Source organism: Cyphomyrmex costatus, unplaced genomic scaffold, assembly GCF_001594065.2.
Source record: "Cyphomyrmex costatus isolate MS0001 unplaced genomic scaffold, Ccosl1.0 scaffold666, whole genome shotgun sequence".
Classification (NCBI taxonomy): domain Eukaryota; kingdom Metazoa; phylum Arthropoda; class Insecta; order Hymenoptera; family Formicidae; genus Cyphomyrmex; species Cyphomyrmex costatus.
The window spans coordinates 567,090-590,164 of record NW_017280229.1 but is presented as its reverse complement, the minus strand read 5'-3'; the positions used below and the strand labels follow the sequence as shown (position 1 = coordinate 590,164).

The window sequence follows — 23,075 nt, the reverse complement described above, 5'->3', positions numbered from 1 at the left end:
GTCGAGCGGCCACAACCACCCCCTGTTCTCCGGCACTTCGTTCGCTGGCGTGGCGTTACCCTCCTTTCGTCGGGAAATTTTAATTACGGTGAAAGAAAAACGGACAGGCCTCGTTAGAGTCCGGACGAGTATAGAAAGTTAGTTAGATATTCGTGGGAGTTCGGAGATTCATACGATGGAAAAGATATCAATGGAATAAAGTACGTAAAATACGTGATCTTGAGATTTTAACGAATCTCCATCAGTAAAAAGCTAAATTCGAAATTCGGATGCTTTAATTATATTTTTTTCTTCTATCATATTTTAGCGTTGATAGTCTAAATCTAAAGGCTTAAGATGTTCGCATGGAATGCTAGAGATCCGGATTCAACCCCCGGCTGAGGTAATATTTTTCGCAATAAATTTTATTTAGAGATTACCAGTATATTAAGATTTCTTTAATAGATGCCTATTGAACATCAAAATTTAATTGTGATATTATTTCAGTAATTTAGCTGTGTTTTAATTCTGATACAATTTTTAGTGTGCAGTTTAAAATGACTACAAATATGATACATATGTAAGTACATATACATAATTTGCATTAAATTATTTAAAGCATTAAAGATTCAGCTTCGACCTTTATGGCCAGTATTTCTTATTTCAAATTTGTTGGATGTTTAAATATACAGTTTAATAAGATTCTCATCATTAATATTTTTTGTTTGCATTACCTTTAAGATTTACATCAGATGATTAGTAATAATGATTATAAATAGCTGATTTCTTTAGATGATTCTAAAAAGATAAAAATTAAAAATGTCTTATTTTATAGTTAATTTTGAATAGATTTTGCTTTAGTAAAAAATTTAAATGTAACGTTAATTTCCAAGAAATCTAATGTGATCAAAGCAAAGCAAATAATTTTGCTAAAGCATCTTTTTAAAAAGATTTATCTTCAAATGATTAAAAATTATTCTCTTATTATTAATACTAAAATATTTTATATTTAAAAGAACAATTTTTCAAATATAATTATATACGTATTGTATATTATATCATTATTTTTATAAATATAGATATTAATCGATTTTGAGAAAAATTGATTGATCGTATAATACATATTATAGGTATATAATATCTGCGATCTTTTCATTATTCTTAAATTTTGCAGTATTCTTGTAATATTCACGCCTCAATATTCATATTCCTTCCGTTGATTATTGCTTCGAGCATATATAATCATTTTGAAGACATATCAGTAGAGCTGTAATGACTGGGTAAGGGTAAAATCAGACCGACTGTGTACAGACCAACCCCATAGGCAGTTTCCTGCAGTATTCCTTACCATGGGGTAGAAATTTATCGATCTTGCCATCAATAATGGTTGGTCTACCGATCGGATAGTTAGAACTTGAAGTTTCCATATATAATAGTGCTAACAATTAAGTTTTTAACAATCCCAATTCTTTGAATATTTTCAAATTTTACAGGCTACTGTAAAAACGTACCTCTTCTTCGTAAAACGCATAATGATATTTTAATTAAATAATTAATAACTTTTTTAAATAGATATTTAATAAGATGTCACGCGTCTGATTCAAGTCAGGTTCTTCTACTGTGTGTTCAAATTTTACTCAAACTGTGTTATAACTATATAACAATAGTATTAAATTTGAAATTATTATAAAATGCTATTAGACGCGACAGTCTCGAGAGAAGCAGTTACCTCCACCAACATTTTACCTTTCAGAACGAGAATATCGATTTGCGAGAGCATCCCCAAGTCTCGACGTCGCTCGTACAGATGTCCGCGAACGTCGTCGCTGCGGTTGGCGTCGCCGCCGCCTCCGCCGTCGACGTCGACGCTAGGCGTCACGACGGCGTCGGCAGCGGCGGTGGTGGCGCACACGCTGCTCCCCCTGATGCGGGGTGGGCAAGTATTGATTGGTCGCCGTGGTCGCCGTCGTCGTAGGCGCCGTGCAAAAGGGTGGCGGAATCGCCAGGCGCCATCACGCGGGTCCGCCGCGACCGTGTCGTCGAGAAGGGCGTCTAGCCAGCGTCCGGCCGCGGTCTCGACTCGCCGAAAAGATGGTCATGATGGCTGGTATGGACGACCATGAGCGCAAAGTCGTCCTCGAGTTCTGTCACCTGCTCGAGAAGAGCAAGCAGCTGTTCAACGGGCTGCGCGACCTGCCGCAATACGGGCATAAGCAGTGGCAGGGTTACTTCGGGCGGACTTTCGACGTCTACACGAAGCTGTGGAAGTTCCAACAACAGCACAGGTGAGTAATAAAGATAAGGGCAAGAAAAAGAGAAAGAGAGAGAGAGAAAGAGGGAGCGTGCGCGTTTGTATGCATCCGCTTGTGTATATGTGAGAAAGCGAGGGAAATACATAACTTTGTAGTGAGGTTTCTTTGATCTTTTGGAGCACCCTTGGTACAATGATTTCTCGGAGTTACTTTACCAAGAGATAAATGTTTCTAAATGACACATTGATAAAAAGATCAAAAATATGTGCTGAATATTCTGCAGTGGAAGATCACATTAATTTAATTTCATACATTCGCATGCGTATGATTAAACGATTTCTGTCGATTTCTTTGAATGACCTCCATATCCATCCACGATCTCTCTCTCGATCGAGTAGAAACAGACACATTCGGCACGTTAGTAGTGGTGGCGCTCGACGAGGCATGCCGCAAGATTATGACCATCGTAGAAAATATCGTATGGTATTGTTCTTGGCGTTTTGATGTAGAGTACGATATATAATTTTAGCACGCGAACGTTCGCGATACTGCAGCACGATACTTGATCACGTTTCGCGGGCGCCACGACAGCCGATCCAGATGACGATGACGAAACAAAGGTCTGCGTGGCGAGGTCCACGTGACCAAGTCCTCGTGTGTTGCGCTTTAGACTTTGTATCTGTTCGCTAGTCAGTCTCACGACTTTGCGTTAGTATGAGATCGAATAAATCTCATTTCCGTTTACATAAACTGGTTGATATTCTCACAATAGAACGACTCAATTTCCGCGCATCGTATTGAAATGTTACATATTGGCGGAAAAAGTTTCACTTGTTTTTCTCGCTTCTGTCGTTACTTCATTACAACATGTCATTGCTAATTACGTTATCGTATAATACGTATGTAATGAGCGGATCTTCAATAAAGTGAGAAGCAAACAAAGAAAGTCTTTTAGTCTCTGTTCTTTCTGAAGTCTGTTAATGTTTCTAATTAGGAATGTTGCAATTTTGTGTGTGTGTGTGTGTATATGTATTAGAATATTTAATTTATTGTTTATTTTTATATATTTATTTATTATACATCTATTATTATATACATTTATTTTATTTTTAAAGATGTTAAATAAATTGTATTTTGATTTGACGATTGATCTTTAAGTCATGTAAATTTTATTGTAATGTTCAAATAGATTGTTCTTGATTTAAAAAATAAATATAAGATATTTAAAATGATTAAATTAATTTTGTTGTAAAAGTATTTATATATATTTGGGGAAATATTAATATTCTTTCAAGAAAAATATGTTCTTGAACTCGTAATAATTAATCCGTAAAAATATTTTGTCATATAAATTAACTCCAATGTTCTCAAAACACACATTTTTCAAAAACGATAAAAAAGATCATTGAAAATGAATACCTTAAATATAATTAAATTATCTATATACTGCAGTAGACATAGAAGAATGTATTATAAAAAGTTAATTTTTAGATTTGATAGTAATTCGGCGATTAAAAAATAAAAATAGCACGCTCACGTGTACAGTTTCGCTTTGTTTTTAGAACAATACTGGACACGAAGTATGGCCTCAAGAGGTGGCAGATCGGCGAGATCGCTAGCAAGATCGGCCAGCTCTACTACCACTATTATCTACGTACCAGCGAAACGAGCTACCTGCACGAGGCCTACTCGTTCTACGCGGCGATACGCGGTCGCGCCTATTACAGCCGCGCTGCTAAGGAGGACAGAAGCGATCTGATGGTGAAGAAGCTTAGGTATTACGCTCGCTTCATCGTCGTCTGCCTCTTGCTGAACCGTATGAAGCTTGTGCGGGAGCTTGTGCAGGAGCTCGACGCTCAGATAGCCGATTACACTAGCACCTACGAGCCCGATGATCAGCTCGAGTGGAACCTCGTCCTGGACGAAATCAAAGGCTTCGTAAAGGCCGAGTCCGCGGTCGGTGTCCTGCACTCGGACTCGAACCCCATCGTGCTGACCCACAGGCTCGGTCCGCAGACCTGCCCGCCCGTCGAACGATCGCCACCCATGTGCCTATCTCTCCAAGAGATCCTAATAGTCGGTAATTGCGCCGATCAGGTGAAGTTCAGTGAGTTGTCAATGGACATGTTCAGAATGCTGCAGACGCTCGAGCGGGAGCCCAGAGACGACCCGAATCACCTGCACGACGCCTCGCCGGCCGGCCGGATGCCCTTTAGACCCGGGCCCTATCCTGGACCGGAGAACGGCGCGCCGAGACGTGACAATCCGCACAAGTACCTGCTGTATAGGCCGACCTACAGCCAGGTGCAAGTGTTCCTCGCAAGTGGCTTCAAGGAGCTACCGGCGAACGGCGCGTTACTGCTGTACCTGTCGGCGGACGGCTGCTTCTCCACCGTTAAGCATCCCGAAGAAAGTGAGTGTTTAATCGAGTTTCATATTAACGTTCTTATTGTTCGTTTTATCGCTGTGCTGTCGCAAGTTTATAGGCGTTAGACGCAAATCCCCTTATTTTGTACGGAAGATCTGCTGAAAATAGATCTTGAAGAAAGGGTGACATGCATCTTCTATAAATCGTGCATTTAATTTGTCGCTTGATCGATGGGGCTATTAGTTTGAACAAGCTATATTATTGATAAATTATCTGTACATTACTTGGAAAAGTTAGAAATTTAGTGGCAATGCTTATGCAAATGGACGTTTAAGTAGCTTTCGCTTCGCTACCGAAGGTGACCTATCAATCATAGGTCAATTAATAATATGCGACAAATATCAAGCGGGAGAACGATATTTTTACAAAGAATAAAAATAAGGGATGGAGTATAAAGGGGGGAAGCGCAATCTTGATTGAAAAAGATTAAATTAAATAATTAGAAATCGTTAATTTAGATCATATTTTTATATGAAATTATATAAGTTATTATTCTTATGTGTTATTTTTTCGTTAATTTGATAATGGCCGGTATTCATAGTCGATTCTTGTATTGGAAATTATCTTAAATACAATCTTAAGATGACATAAACCAATTAAAGAGCTGTATTAGCATCTTAAGGAGTCATTTAAAATAAGAACGTACTATGAACATCAGTCAATGAAAACTTTTTATTATAAATATTAGAACGTTCTCATGTAAGATGTTTTACTCTGCGATTCTTATTTACGCGTTAGATATTTTAACATACAAAGGAAATTAAACACATTTTACAAACGTAACATTTAAGTACGCGAATGGAGTATTGATTAATCCTCTAGGAGCGAGTGTGTTGCAAATTTGCAACGTTCACTTTAAAATTAAATTCGGGATAAATTTGAGGTAAATTCGGGATTAGTTGCTCTTAAAAACTGAAGATGGAAATGTATGTGAACTGACAAATAATATTTCTAACTGACAGAAAGACCATGCTGATATATGTATATGGATATATGTATTGCTATTGTAAATATTAATAGATTCTTTACTTTACACAAAAAATCATAACAAAAAAATCAGTAAAAAAATTTTTTTAATAATAAAACAATGCCGTTCCTAGAGAGTTAAAATAAAAAATTATTTTTACATAAAAGTTTATTTATTATATCAAGATACAGATTAAATAATAATCAAGTAAACGCAAGTAGTACTAACATGCAATTAACTCTAATCATACTGTGAAATTGTTTTTTGTTGATATTTGTATATTATATGTGTTAAGAATTTTGTATTAAAGTTTGTAAGTTATAAGTGACAACTAATAGGTTGTCATTCTTGTCTGGACTTTGATACCGCATAAAATTATTTGACTTGCAAATCATTACATCACGCTTAAGCGCTATCAATCGCAAGTATCGAGTCCCGCATTTCACGCCCTGCAATCTCGGGTCCACCAAGTCCATTCCCGCTTTGCTTGAGCCGATTGTGCGCCAGCATAAACGGCGGTCATCCAAAAGTGACTACTGATACAGAGCGGCCCGTTGTACAGTCAAGCGGAGTTAAAGCGAATCACCCGCTCGATGAAGCCGAAGCCGTACGCGTGTCGGTCTTTTCGGTCAGTTTCCCCGGTCGGTAGTCCGGTACTTTGGCAACCGATATCATCGTGAAAGTGGCTGGCTGGCTTTCCCATGTTCTCTGAATTGGAATTGCCATGACACGATAATCCGTGCGACGTCGTTGAGGCCGCAACCACGTGTTTCGTATATACGTGTACGCGATCATCTCCCGAAACATCTCTTTGTATCGAACCGACCGTGTAAAGTGTCCCAGATTGACTGAAAATTTTTCGATGGAGAAAGAGAGAGAGATTCTTCAACAAACTCTGGCTTGATTTTCGCAAGTTTATAGAGGAACTTTTCTAAAAAAATTTTTATTCAATTTGTAGTGTAAATATGTCTTGCCGATTTACTAGCATCGTTGTTATCGTAAGAAAACAGGTTTTTTTATGTAAAAAAAGATTAAATTAAATTATTTTATGTTTTTAATTTTAGTTTTTTATTTAACTGTTTTACACTCATCTTGAATTTATGTAGGATGCATATTTCGTTCATTAATGATGATGAACTAATGATGAACTAATGATGAACTAATAATAATGGAATAGCGATTTCGTGGAGAAATGTTTATAAATGTATACATTTTCTTCTTGTTTATAGATATCGAGACCAGTTTTTGAAAAATGCATGTTCATATATTTTATGCAAAGTGTCTTTGGAAAAAAATTTTTATACATTTAAAATGTAACATATTTGAAGAATGGCTTGAGAAATGCGAACGAATGTTTAATTAATTAAAAATTTTTTAGATGATTTATCAACATTTTAATAGTAATTAATTAATGTTTATTATATTTGGAGATAATGCGGCATGAACGTCGAGTCTCAAGAAAGATTTGCTCTCTGTTTTAACAAAATTTATGTATTATCTTTTTGTTATTATTGTGTCTCATGAATTAGTTTATTTCATTTGCACGTTATTTATGCTGATGGAACAAAATCAAAGTTACTTACAAACAATTTATCTGCATGTAACTTTGACATTGGCTGCGATTTAAGGAGAATTGAACATTACGCCTTAGATCAAGATTACATATCGGTCGCCACTGCAGCGAAGGTCTTTAAAGGAAAATAAAGTATCGCCCTAATATCAAGGCTGCTTCGTAATAAAGATTCCTACGATGGCGAATCCAGCTTTGCAATCAATATCAATGTATTAGAAACCAGGAGTCCATCGATTACAATAATTGGCAAGATAAATAATGCGGAACGGATTCCACGGCTTTTGTTTATTGATAGAACTGCTTAGAAAAGCATATATGAAATTTTTAGAACGTTTGCTTATGCTTAGAATTAAAATAATGGTTGTGGTGAGTGATGGCAACATTGGGGAAAGACAAGTTTCACATATATAAATTGCTATTCATGTCAAGAACGTCTGAAATATTTTAGATGTTCTAAAACAAGAACATTTATTCGTTTATAATGTATTTTAACATGATGAGTATAAGTCTTGAATCAACGAAAATCAAACAATACATTAAATAAATATGAAGAAGAAATAAAGTTTTTATCATTTAATAAAGTCATTCAAGTTGCATCTCGTTTTGAGAAATACATCTGATTTTAATTGTACGTAAATCTTGCGAGATACTTTGTGTCAAATGAATACGGCCGGATTTCCGAGGTTTCCTCAATGTTGCCTAACATCCGTTTGACGGATCGGCGAACGCAGAATTGCACGATGTTGATAAAATTTTGCGATTTTGCAGTGGGGTACGACCTGGGCGGCGTGTCCACGTGCAGCAAGAGGGATCCAGAGCACGGGAAGAGGCCGGCCGGCGGTAAGGAGCCGCACTGCCTGTACCCGGGTGATCTGTATCCCTTCACCAGGAAGCCGCTTTTTGTCGTCGTCGACTCGGACAACAGCTTCGTGTTCCAACAGATACCGCGTTACTTCGGTCAACCCCTGATGGTGCTAATGTCGCCGCAGGACGTGCCGCCGACCCTGCGCGACCTGCGACACGGTGGCAGCCTGTTCACCCTATTTCTTCACGCCCCCCTCGCCGCCTTTTGCCTTATATGCAACGTCGGGAGCCTGCCCGTGCAACATTGGGAGCGCTGCCAGCGTTACATCGAGCGATTCCTTAACGAGGCCAGTCAGCTCGTAACGCGTTCCCGATGCGGTAAGGATACTCGCGACGCATCCAAATTGTCCAAAGCGTCGATCGGACGAAAAGGGCAAAGGAACGAGCGCCATAGTGGAGGACGATGAATGTCAGGAGACCGTCTCTCAATCAGTTTCTCGCTGGTCGGCTAAAAATTCGCATTATTAAAATTAAAAGATGATAATTGAAATTGTAAATTTATATTTAATATCTCTCTTGAAATAGGAGTAATTACCGTTTCATAGACATTAATCATCGAATTCAAATGCTTTCACTTACTATTATTTTAAGAAACAGCTTTTAAAGTATCTATCTTGAATGTTTACCGCAATAATTGAAGGTAGAATATTTCTGTAAGATTGTATCGTGTTCTAAAAAAAGCGCATAGTTATCGAAAAAGATTTATTCAACTTGACCAGTATATCGCGTGGTGCTTGATAGTAACGCGACACTGAGAAGGGCGAACAAAATTACGATTTTATCGTCAAAACGCGAGGTATATTCGTTGTGCGGCAGCAGCCGTCTGGCTTATTGAATGCGACTTACGATCGTGTTACAACAATAAACGCATTTGGCCTAGATCCAAATGAATTTATCGACAAACTCGCATTCTCCGATTTCTGTGTGTCTCTTTATTTTCTAAGTTAAGGGATATCCCTATTACTCTATCGAAATGAACCAATGTTATATAACACATGCTTTCTATTCTAAACATTTATTCAAAATATAATCAAAATATCTTTTTGTCATAAATTTCCTTGAACAAACTTAGTTGTAAAATCGAAAATTAAAGAGTCTCGGCAAGACTCGAAGACATCGCATAACTTTTACATATAGAGGAAAGATAACTGTGCTTTTTCTTTATTCGCCTCCGCGTCACTTCTAGAAAAGCCTGTTTGAAAGCTCGACCCGAGACATCTGAGAAAATTAAGAAGTTGGAGCAATCCTTCGAAGTCTCACCAACAAAGGACTAACTCCAAAGAAAAATATATGCACATTTATTTTAATGTCACAAATTATAAAAAGAACTGACGTTTGAAGTACATCTTCCTCCACTAGATCAAATCGTTCCCGATGTTCGATATCTCACAACTTGATTCGCGATCTTGCAACTCGTAGAGACCAGCGTGCTGCAGTTCTTCGGTGATGACTTCCTGCGGTTGCTGCTGGTGCGCTACGTGTTCTGCGACGTGGTGTTGAATCTGCACCGTTCGTTCAGGGGTCGTCAGCAGAGGCCGCGTTGTCATCCGCCTCTGCCAGATGCTGAAGTCCTCGAGCATCCCACCCTCCACCATCTGGTGCTCGATCTAGCTGCCTGCCTGGATGCCCGCGACCACTTTCCGGAAAGCAACGAGCTCGCCTGACCCCGGCATCTACCCTGCCCGGTCCCCGACACGACGTCCCTGTTACCATCTCACAACCACGATTACGATTACGACTACTGTAATTATAATTGCAACAATAAAATTGCAGCTCTCAGACCTCACTAAACCGCGTCTTCGCAGTAATCGCGTAATTGGCGGGATCGCGTAGCCGTGATAGTGAGAGAATCAGGGATCCGGAGTCCCCAAGAACTTGGACCACGGCACACCGGGAATAACGCGTGCGACAACACCGCGACACGACACAACGCGGCACTAAGGCAGGATAATCGCTCTACCGATTTCGCGCAATCGCCGGACGACGGAACTCGCCTACACCGTCCGATTATAACGACAATGCTGTGACATGGAGAAATCCCAGAGAAATACGATCGGCGATCGAGCGAGTGTTGCTGCTATACGTACCGACGCTTCGGACTGATAATGTAAAGATAAAATTACCGCTTCTGGTTCTTCAAGAGTTACACACTTGAAATGCGTTCGAATGCTTGAACTGTAACATAGGTATATATATACATATATATGTATGTATATGTATATATGTATATATATGAAGTGGCAATATAATTTTCGTACGAATAACACATCCACGATATTTGCATTCTCTCTGTCTCGTACTCGAATATCATGAAAACGCGCTCACCGTCCCCGTTTCGTGCGATTCAAAGCAGAGACGCATCATCTCCGACACTACGTCGCCGTCGCCGTCGTCGTCGTCGTCGTCTTCGTCTTCGTCTTCGTCGTGGTCGCTCGCGATCGGTCAAGCATCACCCACGCGCGCGCGAAAATGTCTCTTCTCCACCTCGCTCGTTTATTTATAAGCAAAAAGTAGAGCGCGGTTTACGAGCTTGACGAGGAGTTTGACGTTAACCGTACGGACGACTCGCACGGGATAAGCGAGCGGCCATGCGAGTCGGAAGATTATCGAAGAAATTACTAGGCGCTCACTTGTACATGCGATCACCCCTTCCTCCTGAATGACACCACACTATATCGGATCTTTAGCGGCCATACGAACGTCGAGCGAACGTCGTTATAGGACTCCTAGCGTAACACAATACATACATACACATACAATGTATTATATATTTACACACACACGACATATACACAACACGTGCTGTATATTCTATATATTTTATAAAGTATTGCAAAAGTATGGAGCGTTTCAGACCTACCGGACCATCTTTCAGTCGCGTGATCGTTGACGTGTTTTCGAGTGGAGTTTTTTCTTTAGCGAGAACTTAAATCGTGCAACACCGTCCGCCATTTAGTTTTATAGATTAAATATTTTGAACGAGCTGAATTAAAAGTTTATCTAAAAGTAAACGTTTACTTAAAGTTAGCTGAAAAACAGCACTTCGTTATTTATTCACACGTTCGTGAAACTTGAACTTCTCATTGTTCATGTCTCAAGAGCTATTGGCATTCTATACCGAGATTCTCTCTCAGTTTAACGTTGACAGTCGAAACGACGTGGTACGTCTGGAACACACTGTATAATACACGACAAATATCGAGAAAAGAATATTATACATAACGTTTATATAACGTTTTATACAGGGTTGTTCCGTAATGAATGGTACAATCGAGAAAGATAAGTGATTCTGTGCACGTAAAAATCAGAAATATAAACTAAACCTTTTTTCCTTTGTAAAAAGCTCTGTTTTGAAAAAAATGGCTTTTAAAAATTGAGGCGTCAATCTATGTATAACGCCTTTCTACTCTCTAAATAATCGCTTTCGATTTATTTTTGTATGTGAAATCAACCCCTCAGTTTTACCATTCGTTATCGAATATTCTGTACAGTATGCAGGGTGTCACAGAATTATCATCGCTTCTACTGCCACTTATTGATTAATTTGAAACCGTTTTTAGTAAAAATGTAGAGTCGTTAATAGTATTCACAAGTTATATGCCAATTTTTATATATTTGCTTTATTTATTGCGATTGAGAATGAATGTAACTGCATTACGAGGATGCAGTCAAAATTGTAGGGGAAGATCAGCTCTCGATCTTAATCTCTCAGTGTGTGTGAAAGATGTGCCGGTAATCTTGGGACACCAAATACACGTGTATATACTGCGGAACATCATCCGTATATACAGAATTACGAACCATATGTACAATTACAAACGTACAGCTTTCAAGAAGAATGCAACGCAGCTGCGTCTTTCTCTACGAATTATTTTTACATTGACCGAGGTGCATTAACAAAGTCGACAGCCGTCTCATCATTAAGCATTGTATCGCGGTGCTGGCATCGAGTGCCAAGATGTGACACAATCGCCGAATCCACGTTGTCGCGCATGACGTTCGTCCGCCTTTATAACTTTCTTTATACGCTCGCGTGCTGCGAGATAATGCGCGTCATTGCAACGAGATTGTTCGAAAGGAAAAAATTTCACTTTCAAATCAAATCACGTAATTTTCGTTTTTATCTCAAATTGAAACACTTTCCTGCTTCGAGAAACATACATATTTTTTATTCACGTTCACATCGAATCGCTCCTGTTTCATTCCAGCTGCAGCAAGGAGGAGGTGCCTCAAGGAATAGTTATTAGGAAAAATTAGTATGAGGAATTATTATTCCTCAAGGAGTAATTATCAAACAAAAATGGAAGTTTCTTATAGTTTGTACGAGCATCTTTCATGAGTACTCGTGTGAGAATTATTTATTTCATCGATTCTTTTTTAATTTCTGGTAGCGCAGAATTTGGTTTTTATAGTCACGAATACATATCGCTCGTGTTAACAGTGGCGAGAAATTCTTAAAGAGAAGTAACTTTTTATATAATTAAATAACAAAATGACTGAGTAGGGCGAAAGCGCTGCCGCCGTCGTATCTTCCTCTAATAATTAAGACACCAATAAGTGGCGCTAACGCAACATAGAATATCGCAGCTGTACCCTAATTTCCTGCTGCATTAGCAGCACTCATCAGCGTCATTTATCGCTGACAGATGCCGACGGTAGCAAGTCCGAGTATAGTTCCGTACGTTTCACAAGTCATGTCAATTCGCTTTCTTCTTATATTGAAACTACCAACGTACACGTTACAGAAATACCGTCGCTTTTGGTACTTAGCCAATCGCGAAATTTTTATTAGTGCAATTTTCTTTATGTTTTTCAAGCCGCTTATCTAACTACATGAAGAAGAAACATCCATCCGGATTTTCCCGCGATCGCGTGGGAATGCACCCGCGACATAATTTGCCGCGATGGTCCGAGTGAACCCGCAGATGCACCAGGTGATTCGAACGGTCCGAGACAGTGTCGTAGCCCGTTAAATACCGAAGGCTGCTATAAATAATCTAATGTCCGTCCCAGTCGCGCTCGCGATGGGCGGCCGAGGGTACGGAAGGGAGTCGCCTAGGAGCCGCTGCAGCGGGCTGCTCTAGCGGGCCGCTCAGCCTCCTCTCTACTCTATCTCTCTCTTTCTCTCTCTCTCTCTCTCCCTCTATCTTTCTCTTTTCTCCTCTTTTTGTCTATCCCGCTTCCCTTTGATTGGGAGGCGAAGGTATTTCGTGAACGACGTTCTGGGAAGAACGACGAAACGTCGTCGTCGTCGTCGTCGTTGTCGTCGTCGTCGTCGTCGTCATCGTTGCTCCTTGGTCGTCGTTCAGGTAGGCGGATAGAGGAAGAGGAGACTGGAGGTGGATTAGTGCCGGACCTCCGTGTGCGGTTGCGGCGTTTCTCCGGGGGTGGGGATGGAGCCGGAGCAACGAGGACGCACTTCGCGGGCGTCGTCAACGTCGAGCCTCGGACGCGAGGTCCGTTGCGGGTGTCAGTACTACCGGAGCGACTCGCTTCTGCCGGAACGACGTGCTCTCCTCGTCAGACCGTCATCCAGGATGATGCAGCAGCCACCTGCGGTCCGCTGCAGGTCAGTATCCCTCTAGACACCGCAATGTTCCGTCAAGTCAAAATCGACGGAAAATACGTTGATCCAGCCTCGGATGGTCAACTACGTAAAGTGGTCCATTCTAGAGATTGTTGTCCATTTTATTGTTGATATCTGTTGCGTATTGTGATAGGTTACACCGTGCGAAATTGTGTCGCGTACCGTCGCAGCTATTTAAGGTTCGCCCGGGTGGCTATAGATAGAAAGCTCGGTCAGCTCCCAAATCCGTCAAGTCCAGTTCCCCGTCCGCGACCCGCGTATCTCGCATCCGTGTACCGGTACACGCGCGCATGCTGCGATGTCCCCAGGGCGAAGCTGGACATCTGACGGAACTGTATCACACTGAACAGAGCGCGTTTACAGCGGATGTTGAGAGTAATGTATATAATTCAACGTCCGAATCCAGGCATTACGGAGAAACAAAATAAGATGTCACTTATTAATCAAAATTATCAGTGCAAGATATATCTCAAACAACATGAAAATATAAGAGAAAGATTGAGAGAAACGGTTTAAAAAATTTAAAACGTCTCAGATATTTTTGCAATATTTGTATCATTTTGGACTTCTTTATATTTGTAGTGCTAAAAATTAAATTCAGCGAACTTATACACACAGTTTACAGTATGAGAAATTTTTAGATACAGTCGTAAATTCTTCACATAGAAAAGTGATGTATTTTCAGTGATTTGTAAAAAGAGATAAAACATTATAGGAGGTCGAAGAGAAACGTGTGGAGTACTACATCCTTTAAAGCAACAATAAAAACATAATCAACTTTTTTGCTCGATTCTAAAAAAAAAATGTGAACATAACGCGAAATGACATGGGAACATGTATCAGTTGATGAGTTTCGTTCGATCGACATGATTTCGATAGGTATCCTATGTAATTTTGCCCTGCATTCGTTTACGGTCTCATGAGATCGGAAGGGGATCGAACATGTAGAGTAATACGTCATATTCGAATTAGAGGAAATAGAAGATATGTGAACAGAAGCCTAGACACATTTGAAATAATTGAATGATGAATTTTGCATTTGATATATAATTTGTTAATTATCGCATATCGTGCACATTGAGAAAACTTGAATTATGATGAACCCAGAAAAACTCGTCTTTTATCGTGCCATTTTCATTATAATTTTCGAATAAAATCTATTTAATTTAACATTTTCGATAGCTGCGATTCAAAAAACGATTCGAAGATATTTACTGTTAACTTATCTGATAATCTTTACTAAACGTGCATTACATTCGATTCCGATTGTTTATTAACTCTACGAGAATAGTAAATAAACTCTGCCTAGACGATAAACTCGAAAATACTGCATTACATTTCGTTAAAAATACGTTAAAAATTTGCAAATAGCAAAGTCATAAGAAGTGAATGTATTCCTTATCGTTATAGTTCTTTATCTAACACGTTGATTATTATAGTGATTATTTACAACCGACGTCTAATTTTTTAAACAGCTAGGTAATAATGTAAAGTAGAACGTTTTATCTCTCTATTCAACAATTAATAATTTTTATTTTTGATTATATTACACATCATTACATGCTGATGGTAATGGCGTAAGACATAGAACAATAGAATAGTCGCTGGGCGAACAACGGGTTAATGATTCCACGCGAGTATGTAGTTTTATTTATATACAATCGGTCTCACGCTATAAACGTGAATTCTCGCTGCAGCGAGCACGACTACGAACCGATCGCGCCGCCGCCGCCGTCGTTACCGCATCCGGCGATGGCACCGGTCGTGCGAATCACCGACACGGACGTGATGCCCGTCGCCGACAGCGACGACAGCATCGACGACCGGGGCCGGCTGCCACCGGAATTGACCGTGGACGGCGACGTGATCCTCCCCCTGGATGGCAAAATCGAGGATAGCGCGATGGAGGGCCGCGAACTCGGTGAAACCGGCGGTGATACCTCCGAGGAACTGGAACCCACGGCACAGCAATTTCAGGATAGGCTTGAGGAGCGATTCCTCGCATCCACTCCCTACACAGAATCCAGAACCGACGGCGAGGTCAACACTAGTCAGGTAGAGTCTACAGTTTGACCTGATATATATACGTATCCACGAGGAAAAAGAATTTATAAGAAAACTCATTGAAGTGTTCTTCTCGTTCTTTTCCGATTTGGATGAATTTTGAATATGTAGTTTTATACGTTGATCAAAATATCTTTTTTCTCATTAGCTTTTTTATAATCGCATTTTTAAAAGATGCAATACCTCTTTGAAGAAAATTGATTTTTCTCTTTAAACGAATATTGTCGATACTTTGTATAACTGTAAGAAAAAGAAAAAACTATTCTGAGTAAAAAATGATATTCGTTTCGAAAGACAACAACCGATTTTCTTTAGAAAGGGTGTTGCACCCTTTAAAAGTGCGATTGGGCCCTGAAAAAAAGAATACGTTCCATTATTTTTGTCTAGAAAATAACATAGTCAAAGTTCATCAAAATCAGAGGGAGTCGCTTATAGGCTTGGTAAATAGGTTTATAGGTCTATAGATTTGGTAAATATGGAAATATTTACGAAACGTGATTGGTAGACATTGATTGGTTAAAATTCATTTAACATAATGTGAGATATAGAATATCTCACATTAGAATGTAGATACATTTTTAAATTAATGAATACAATATAATAATCTTATTTCTCCTTTTTATAAAATTTATTCTTTTATTTTATTTATGAAATTTACGGTTTAATTTTTTTTTATTTAACACAAATTTAACACAAATCGGTAAATCAATATTCATTGGCTGCTGCAAAGGCTCCTCGTTCGCGAATTGAACAAAAGGGAATAAAATAAAAAACGGTTAAATATAGTTGTCGCACGAATCGATAGAGACCCCCGGAATTTAAAAGCTATGAGGCTTGCAGGGCTCGTCTTGTTGTCTTTGGTTTGTTACTCGTGTCGAATATACCGCCTATATTTAGCGAAACTCGCGTGTAAAAAGGAGGCTCAAACGCAAGCGTGTCACTGTCCGATTGTGCAACACCATTGGTTGCAAAACTCTCCAGAAAGCTTGAGCTTTTCCATCGGTGGCGCAATCGGATCCAAGAATATATATGGCGCCGCCAGAATATTAATCATCCCTCGACCTTGCCGATATTTTTCAATGAGGACGTAAAGTCGTTTGCGCGCGCCCCGCGACAGCTCACGAAAGTTTTCGCGATTTATTTCAGTGGATCCGACAATAGAATTGAAATGGATTCCGAATCTCACGATGGCTTACTTCGCGATTAGCTACAGTGGCTAACTACTTCACAGTACTTTAAAATATTCACTTTTAATGCACTTCGCGTGTTTCTAAACGGCATTGCATGTCGAATGCTTCGCACGACACTAATCCATTTTTATTGGTGACCTTAAAGTATTTGTAATATTTTAATTCTAATAGTTTGTTTTATAAACACTAACAGTTTTTGCTGATTATGTTAAATAATAATTTATGATGCAAATGTCTTATGTCTTTCAAATTAATGTATTATATGTTATACATTAAACGGCATAAATTTTAGCGGTATTTTATACAGGAGTATACTTGGAGGAATATTAAATAAGTATCTAGCACTCAGATGAGCTATAAAATTAATGTAGCTGTCATTGGAATGGAAAACATATAAGCACGTTTTATATAACATTAATAATCTAGAAACAAATATATATTTATAATTAATTCGCCCTAATTTAATTATCTTTATTAAATTTAAAATAAAAAAATTAAAAAAAATTTGATTCTATTTCTAATAATCTCTAAAAAAAATATAGTTTGTAATATAATTATATAAAATGATTTTTTAAGAAATAATTCTGAGTATTGCCATATGAGAATGTTTCGTTTCTTTATAGATAAGATACGTATTCCACATTATTTTTCAGAGAAGCATTTATCATTTTAGGTAGACTCGTCAATGGTGGAAGAGTTGCCGCTTCGACGCGGCGCTCGCGGCCTACCTCAACGCCTGAAGACGCAGGCTAGTAAGCTACGCTCTCGGCTCCGTGGTTTCCAGCGGCCCACGTTCTCGTTCTCGCAGAAACGGCAGAAACCCGAAAAAGTAACGACGACAACGACGACGACAAAGACGACGACGAGATCAGCGGCGGCTAGCAGTGGCAAGTCGGACAAGCCCCGTAAGTCCGTGGAGAAGCGGCCCAGCAGAATCGATCGGATAAGAACGTCCATCTCCGAGAAGACAGAGAAATTCAGCATCGATCGGCCGAGGTTCAGTCTGCCAGATAGATCCAAATTTCACCTGCCGGAGAGACCAAAGTTCAATTTCCCGGACAAGTCGCGTTTCCACTTGCCGGATAAGTCGAAGTTCAACATCAAGAAGCCCAACATCCGTCTGCCCGGCGCGCTCACTCGCGTTAAACGGCCGCCTCCTCTGCGCGAGCAGCAACAACAGTATTCGATAGAATCCACTGCCGGCTCCAAGCGTAATATCTTTGATTTCGCCACGTATCCACGCATCTTCGATAAAAAGTCTAAGAAGCGTGGCGAATATGCGACGTCTTCGCCCAAGGACTCTAGGACTCACTCGGAAGAGAGCGCGACCCTTCCTCGCACTCGGAAGGCAAAATCCTTTGGCACTAGGTGGGCGCAACGTTTTGGAGATTCTGCTTACGTTCAGGACCAAGATCGTCCAGAGGAAGCAGCAGGGAGCGAGGGCTCTCCTCCGTGGCATCAAAGTTCAATGGAAGAAGAACCACCGAGATTGTCCGCTAGAACGGAAGAGGAGATAATGGCGGCGGCTCGTGCGATTCCATGGGAAGATACAAATAAAAAGCGAGAACAGTATGACGAAGAGGAGATACAGTATATGGACTACGAACAGGAATCATCAGAGGTGTCGGATCGGCACCCCGCACCTCCGAAAAGATCCTACAAGTCGCGAAGACGGGAGGAGTCGTACGAACACGAGGAAGTAATGGAGGTGGATCCGAAATTATATGATCAAGAGATAAAACAAGTTCACCGAGATGACATCGAAGATAACGAGGATGCGGCAGTACAGGATGATTGGCGAGCAGAACAGCAGATGATGCACAAGGAGAAATTCAGACCGATTCCGAAATCGCGATCGTTGGACGAGGACATGCCACGAGTTCTGGAGCAAGAAAGGTACGAAGGAGCGTTCATGGCGGTGGATCCGAGGCGATTCGGACTGCATAAGACAGCATCCGATGAAGAGGAAGGCGAGGAAGAACACGAACCTTCCTCTATACAGTCTGATCGAGAGCAGCAAGCATCCAGCGGTAGTTCTTGTGATCGAAGGCGTCGTGGAGTGATAGAGGAGATCGACTCGGACGAGTTCTTTTTACGAGAAAGAGGCATCAGTCAGGATGACATGAACCTGGGCAATTATTTGACCGATGAAATTCGAGATGCTCTCAGAGCAGAAGTCATTAATGTATTGCAGGACGACGAGCTTCCGTCTACTCCGCCTCAACGTCCTATAAGAACGCGGACTTTGAGGAAACACAAGGAAGATTTAGCAGAGTCAAATGAGACAGTACCACCGGTCAGACCAAAACGAGAACGATCGGCAGCAGCGCGACGTAGTCGAGAAGTATCGATCGAGATGTTCCGTGAGCGTACTAGAAGTGATTCTAGAAGTGATTCTAGACATCGCGTGGTGTACCAGACGGAGGGAGAACAACCAGAAGCATTACAAGAACTCTTGGACGACATAGTCGTGGTGAAACCTGTGCGTAGAAAATCGAGGTCGTCTTTGCGTAGTCATTCGCAGCCACCAATGGAGACATCGATACTCTCTCCTTCGATACCTATTACTGCTGTACCTGACTCATCCGCTGCTCTTTCAACTGTTCCACCGATCGTACCAGTACGCAGAAAGCGTTCGCATCGCGAAACGGTGATGGACCGAAGAAACGGCGATGTAGACGCACCGATTTGCAACGGTCATCGCGACGACTGGGAAATGGAGATCGTTGAGTCTAGGAAGCCGATGATTCCGGTGAGATCGTCGCGGTCACGACAATCGCTAACCGAGCGATTTGCAAATGGTGACGTTATCATGTCCACGAGTCATGAGGACATCGAGAACTTAGACACACGATTTCAAAGGCAGGACACTGCGCCAGAACCGGTACCGATACCACCGAAAAGACGATCTCGTTCGAGGACTATGTCGGCCGTTGACGATGACAGAACATCGCACGGTGCGGAGTCCCTGCCGGAAGCTGGTTACATCGAGGAGGACATACCGCGAGAAGAGGAGAATAGTTCGGCGCGAGATCTCTTTGGTTATGCCATCGTAGAGAAACGGGAGAAGCCACCCAGACCACCGCCGCCTAGAAGAAAACGCGATAAGTTCGCTACGACGCCGAGACCGACCCCGCCTAAGCGACCTCAACGAGCGTATAGTACTCTAAGACCCACTACAACAAGAGACATTAGCATGACGTCGGATACGATCATCAGTATGACTCTAGCACCATCCGAATCTGCGCCATACATCGAGGTTGGCGCGGATGAGATTGAACATAGAGATCTTCGCAACGGCAAATTGCTCAACAAGATCCAAGGCCGCCCGCTTCCGGCGCCACCACGACCACCCAGAATAAGAAAGGAACATGCGATAACTGGACGACCTCGCACTCCGTTTGAATATGCGGAAACAATGGAAACGACGACAGCGACACAGACCGATCCATTGCCGGACGATATGGTGATTGAAGAAATCACTCAGGCTAAGCTTATAATGACACCTTCCAGATCGGGCTCGCAGATAATAGTATCGATGGAACGTATACCCAGTCCAAGCGGAATGACCACACCTCCCGTACCTCCGTTACCGATCTTACAATTTTTGCGAAAAGAGGAAGAGGAAGAGAAAGAGGAAGAAGAAGAGGAAGAAGAAGAGGAAGAGGAAGAACGGATTCCAAAAGCAGAAGACATTCGGATGGCATATGAGACTGTGTCACTAACGTCACCATCGCCCACAAGAGAAATCGACTTTTATGAGGAATCAAAAAACAAGCACAGATCAGCGCCTCATCTAGAGGAACGTGTCACAGAAGAACCACAATCGCGACCTCAAGTCAGAGGTTTGCTGTCCGATGAGCCACTGAGAATCAGCAGTCTCGAAGTCGGAGATTTAAAAGTTGATCGACTGAGCGTGTCACAGATAGAAGCACACAAGATCGTGGCGTCCGAGGTGGATGCGATGATGATTACAGCGTCGGAATTGAGAGGTGGCGATTCCATGGAGGAAAGCTTGTCGCCGGCCATCATCAGAGAGCTGATAGCGATCAGGAGTCACTTGGAAACCGTGATGACTACCCAAGCACAAGAGAGATATCGCGAGAGCGGAAAGGAATCCGCGAGCCACAAGATAACCGACATTCCCACCACGGATAATAGTTTAGTTCAAGAGCGACAACCTGCGTCGCAGGATGTTCCGACGGAAGCGACGGAGCCCAGCGAGACTGTTGTAAATGAACCAATGTCTACAGAAGATGAGAAGACTGATGCTGGCGAGGATCAAAAGGTTGTTAAAACAAACGTAGTAGATGTCAGGGACAAAGAGATATCACATCCCCTCTCAGTTACTCAAGCCAAAGAATTCCCTCCCCCACAGACACTTACGATAGATGAGTTAGAGATCAAGGGTAAAGAATCTACCACACACTTGTTCACGATCGCTCAAGATAAGTCCTTACGAATTTTAGATTTCGAACATCCCCTAACTTTGAGTCCGCGAACCACGTCGGGCACCCACGTGGATGAATCTCGTGCTTCATATCCTCCATTGGATACGTCTTCAACCCGGCCTTCCGAATCGAGAGAATATTCTCCGTCGGATACGCCTTCAACCCAGCTTTCCGAATCGAGAGAATCGGAGCGCATCGGCGAATCTCCGAGTATCTCTGTCCAGACTACTACTACTACTATTACTACTACTACTACGACTACTACTACTGCTACTACTACTACTACCGAGCTGGGCTCAATGTCTACGGATCTTCGTAGCAGCAAGGACGACGTGTTCGATAGTAAAGAACATACTCCTTGCAAGTCAAGATCTAGATCCTCCTCGCCTACCAAAGGTATCATGCGGCAAACTGCATCTCCGGTTCGTTCCTTGCCACCAGCCATTTCCGTGACCCCTGATACGTCGACTCCCGATTCAACCGTACCAGGACACGGTACCTGTGCGGACGCTAAACCACAGCGTGCCATTATTTCCTATTCTTCGGATACGAAACACGATGTCCCTAAAGACAGTCAACCACAGCGTGCTGTTATTTCCCACTCTTCCGACACGGGACAATCCCTTACTGAAAAGCAAAGGGAGTCCTCTCAATCGCCAATATCTTCCTTTCCTTTGAGCTCGACTCACTTCATCGCCTTTCCAGCTTCTGAAATTCCAGCTCAGTTCTTTTCTCTGAGTGAAACGCCAACAAGTCAACGTTCTGATATAGAACCTGGCGTTATAGATACTACGCAGCAGCTTCTTCGAGCACTCCGATTGGCTGGTATAAAAGCTATGAGGTATTTTATAGGATATTTAGCGTCTACGTTAAGTATGGACGACACGAGAGAGAAGATAAGAGATGTGGAATTAACGATATGCGCCTTGTTACTCCTGATCGCAGGCTTGTTGATATATTATTTCAGTAGCACACGGATTGTAACACATCATCATCATTGGGATTATTTTAATCCTCCTCAATAGCACTTCTACAATCCAGTTTGCCAAACAAATCCATTAATAGTTTATTGGTTTTTAGAAATTAAAATATCATATTGTATAAATCTGTTTTATACAACAATTTTGTCATGAAGGAAATACTAGGATATGACAAAGTAAGGAATTCGAATTGAATTAAAGCTCTTGTACACATGTCAGAATGAAGTGCCAAGTTTGTAAAAAATAAATTGTAATTACATTATTAATATATGCCAAATATACAATTAAAAACTTTAATATTTAAAGAATACTATTTACAATAATTCGTAGTATAATTTAATGTATTATATATATATATATATATACACACGTCAGTCAATAACGTATATAACATTTAAGAAAAAATATTTAATCGAACCTTTATTAATTTATAATTTTCGACAGAGAACACAATTTCTATTCTTTTCTTCAAAAATATAACTTGTTTTCTCTTATATATGTATATAAAATAACATAAATTTAAAGTTTTAGTATGTAGATACTTTCAATATGACTATTAATAATTTAATTCTTTTTTATTATCATGATTTTATGATTTAAAAAAGCTGAAACTATAAGCGAAATGAATGATATCCATTGCGTTTTTCATCTAATCAAAAGAATTGTTAACAAAAAGGCATTTTGTATATAATCTAATTAATTAAATCAATCAATGTAAGAAAACAAAGAAAATGAAAAAT

The 23,075-nt window shown here is 40.7% G+C and overlaps 2 protein-coding genes across 2 annotated transcripts; both read left to right on the top strand.

Annotated features, from left to right (window-relative positions):
• Positions 1 to 2,070: 2,070 nt before the first annotated feature.
• Positions 2,071 to 9,750, top strand: LOC108780073 (protein SCAI). The gene is made up of 4 exons (XM_018547660.1): positions 2,071 to 2,264; positions 3,794 to 4,644; positions 7,968 to 8,381; positions 9,483 to 9,750. Exons 1-4 carry the CDS (start codon positions 2,071 to 2,073, stop codon positions 9,725 to 9,727), a joined length of 1,704 nt encoding a protein of 567 aa, XP_018403162.1. The 3' UTR covers positions 9,728 to 9,750.
• A 3,653-nt stretch (positions 9,751 to 13,403) lies between these two features.
• LOC108780072 (uncharacterized) lies at positions 13,404 to 22,606 on the top strand. The gene is made up of 3 exons (XM_018547659.1): positions 13,404 to 13,632; positions 15,348 to 15,705; positions 17,578 to 22,606. The coding sequence occupies exons 1-3, from the start codon at positions 13,457 to 13,459 to the stop codon at positions 22,378 to 22,380; spliced, it is 5,337 nt and encodes a 1,778-aa protein (XP_018403161.1). The 5' UTR covers positions 13,404 to 13,456; the 3' UTR covers positions 22,381 to 22,606.
• Positions 22,607 to 23,075: the final 469 nt, after the last annotated feature.

Bases quoted from the DNA above. Each gene is read 5' to 3' on its own strand.
- LOC108780072 (XM_018547659.1), top strand. From the start codon at position 13,457: ATGGAGCCGGAGCAACGAGGACGCACTTCGCGGGCGTCGTCAACGTCG. The intron at 13,633-15,347 runs GTCAGTATCCCT...TTCTCGCTGCAG, and splicing joins CCACCTGCGGTCCGCTGCAG to CGAGCACGACTACGAACCGA. The intron at 15,706-17,577 runs GTAGAGTCTACA...TTATCATTTTAG, and splicing joins GCGAGGTCAACACTAGTCAG to GTAGACTCGTCAATGGTGGA.
- LOC108780073 (XM_018547660.1), top strand. From the start codon at position 2,071: ATGGTCATGATGGCTGGTATGGACGACCATGAGCGCAAAGTCGTCCTC. The intron at 2,265-3,793 runs GTGAGTAATAAA...CTTTGTTTTTAG, and splicing joins AAGTTCCAACAACAGCACAG to AACAATACTGGACACGAAGT. The intron at 4,645-7,967 runs GTGAGTGTTTAA...GCGATTTTGCAG, and splicing joins CGTTAAGCATCCCGAAGAAA to TGGGGTACGACCTGGGCGGC.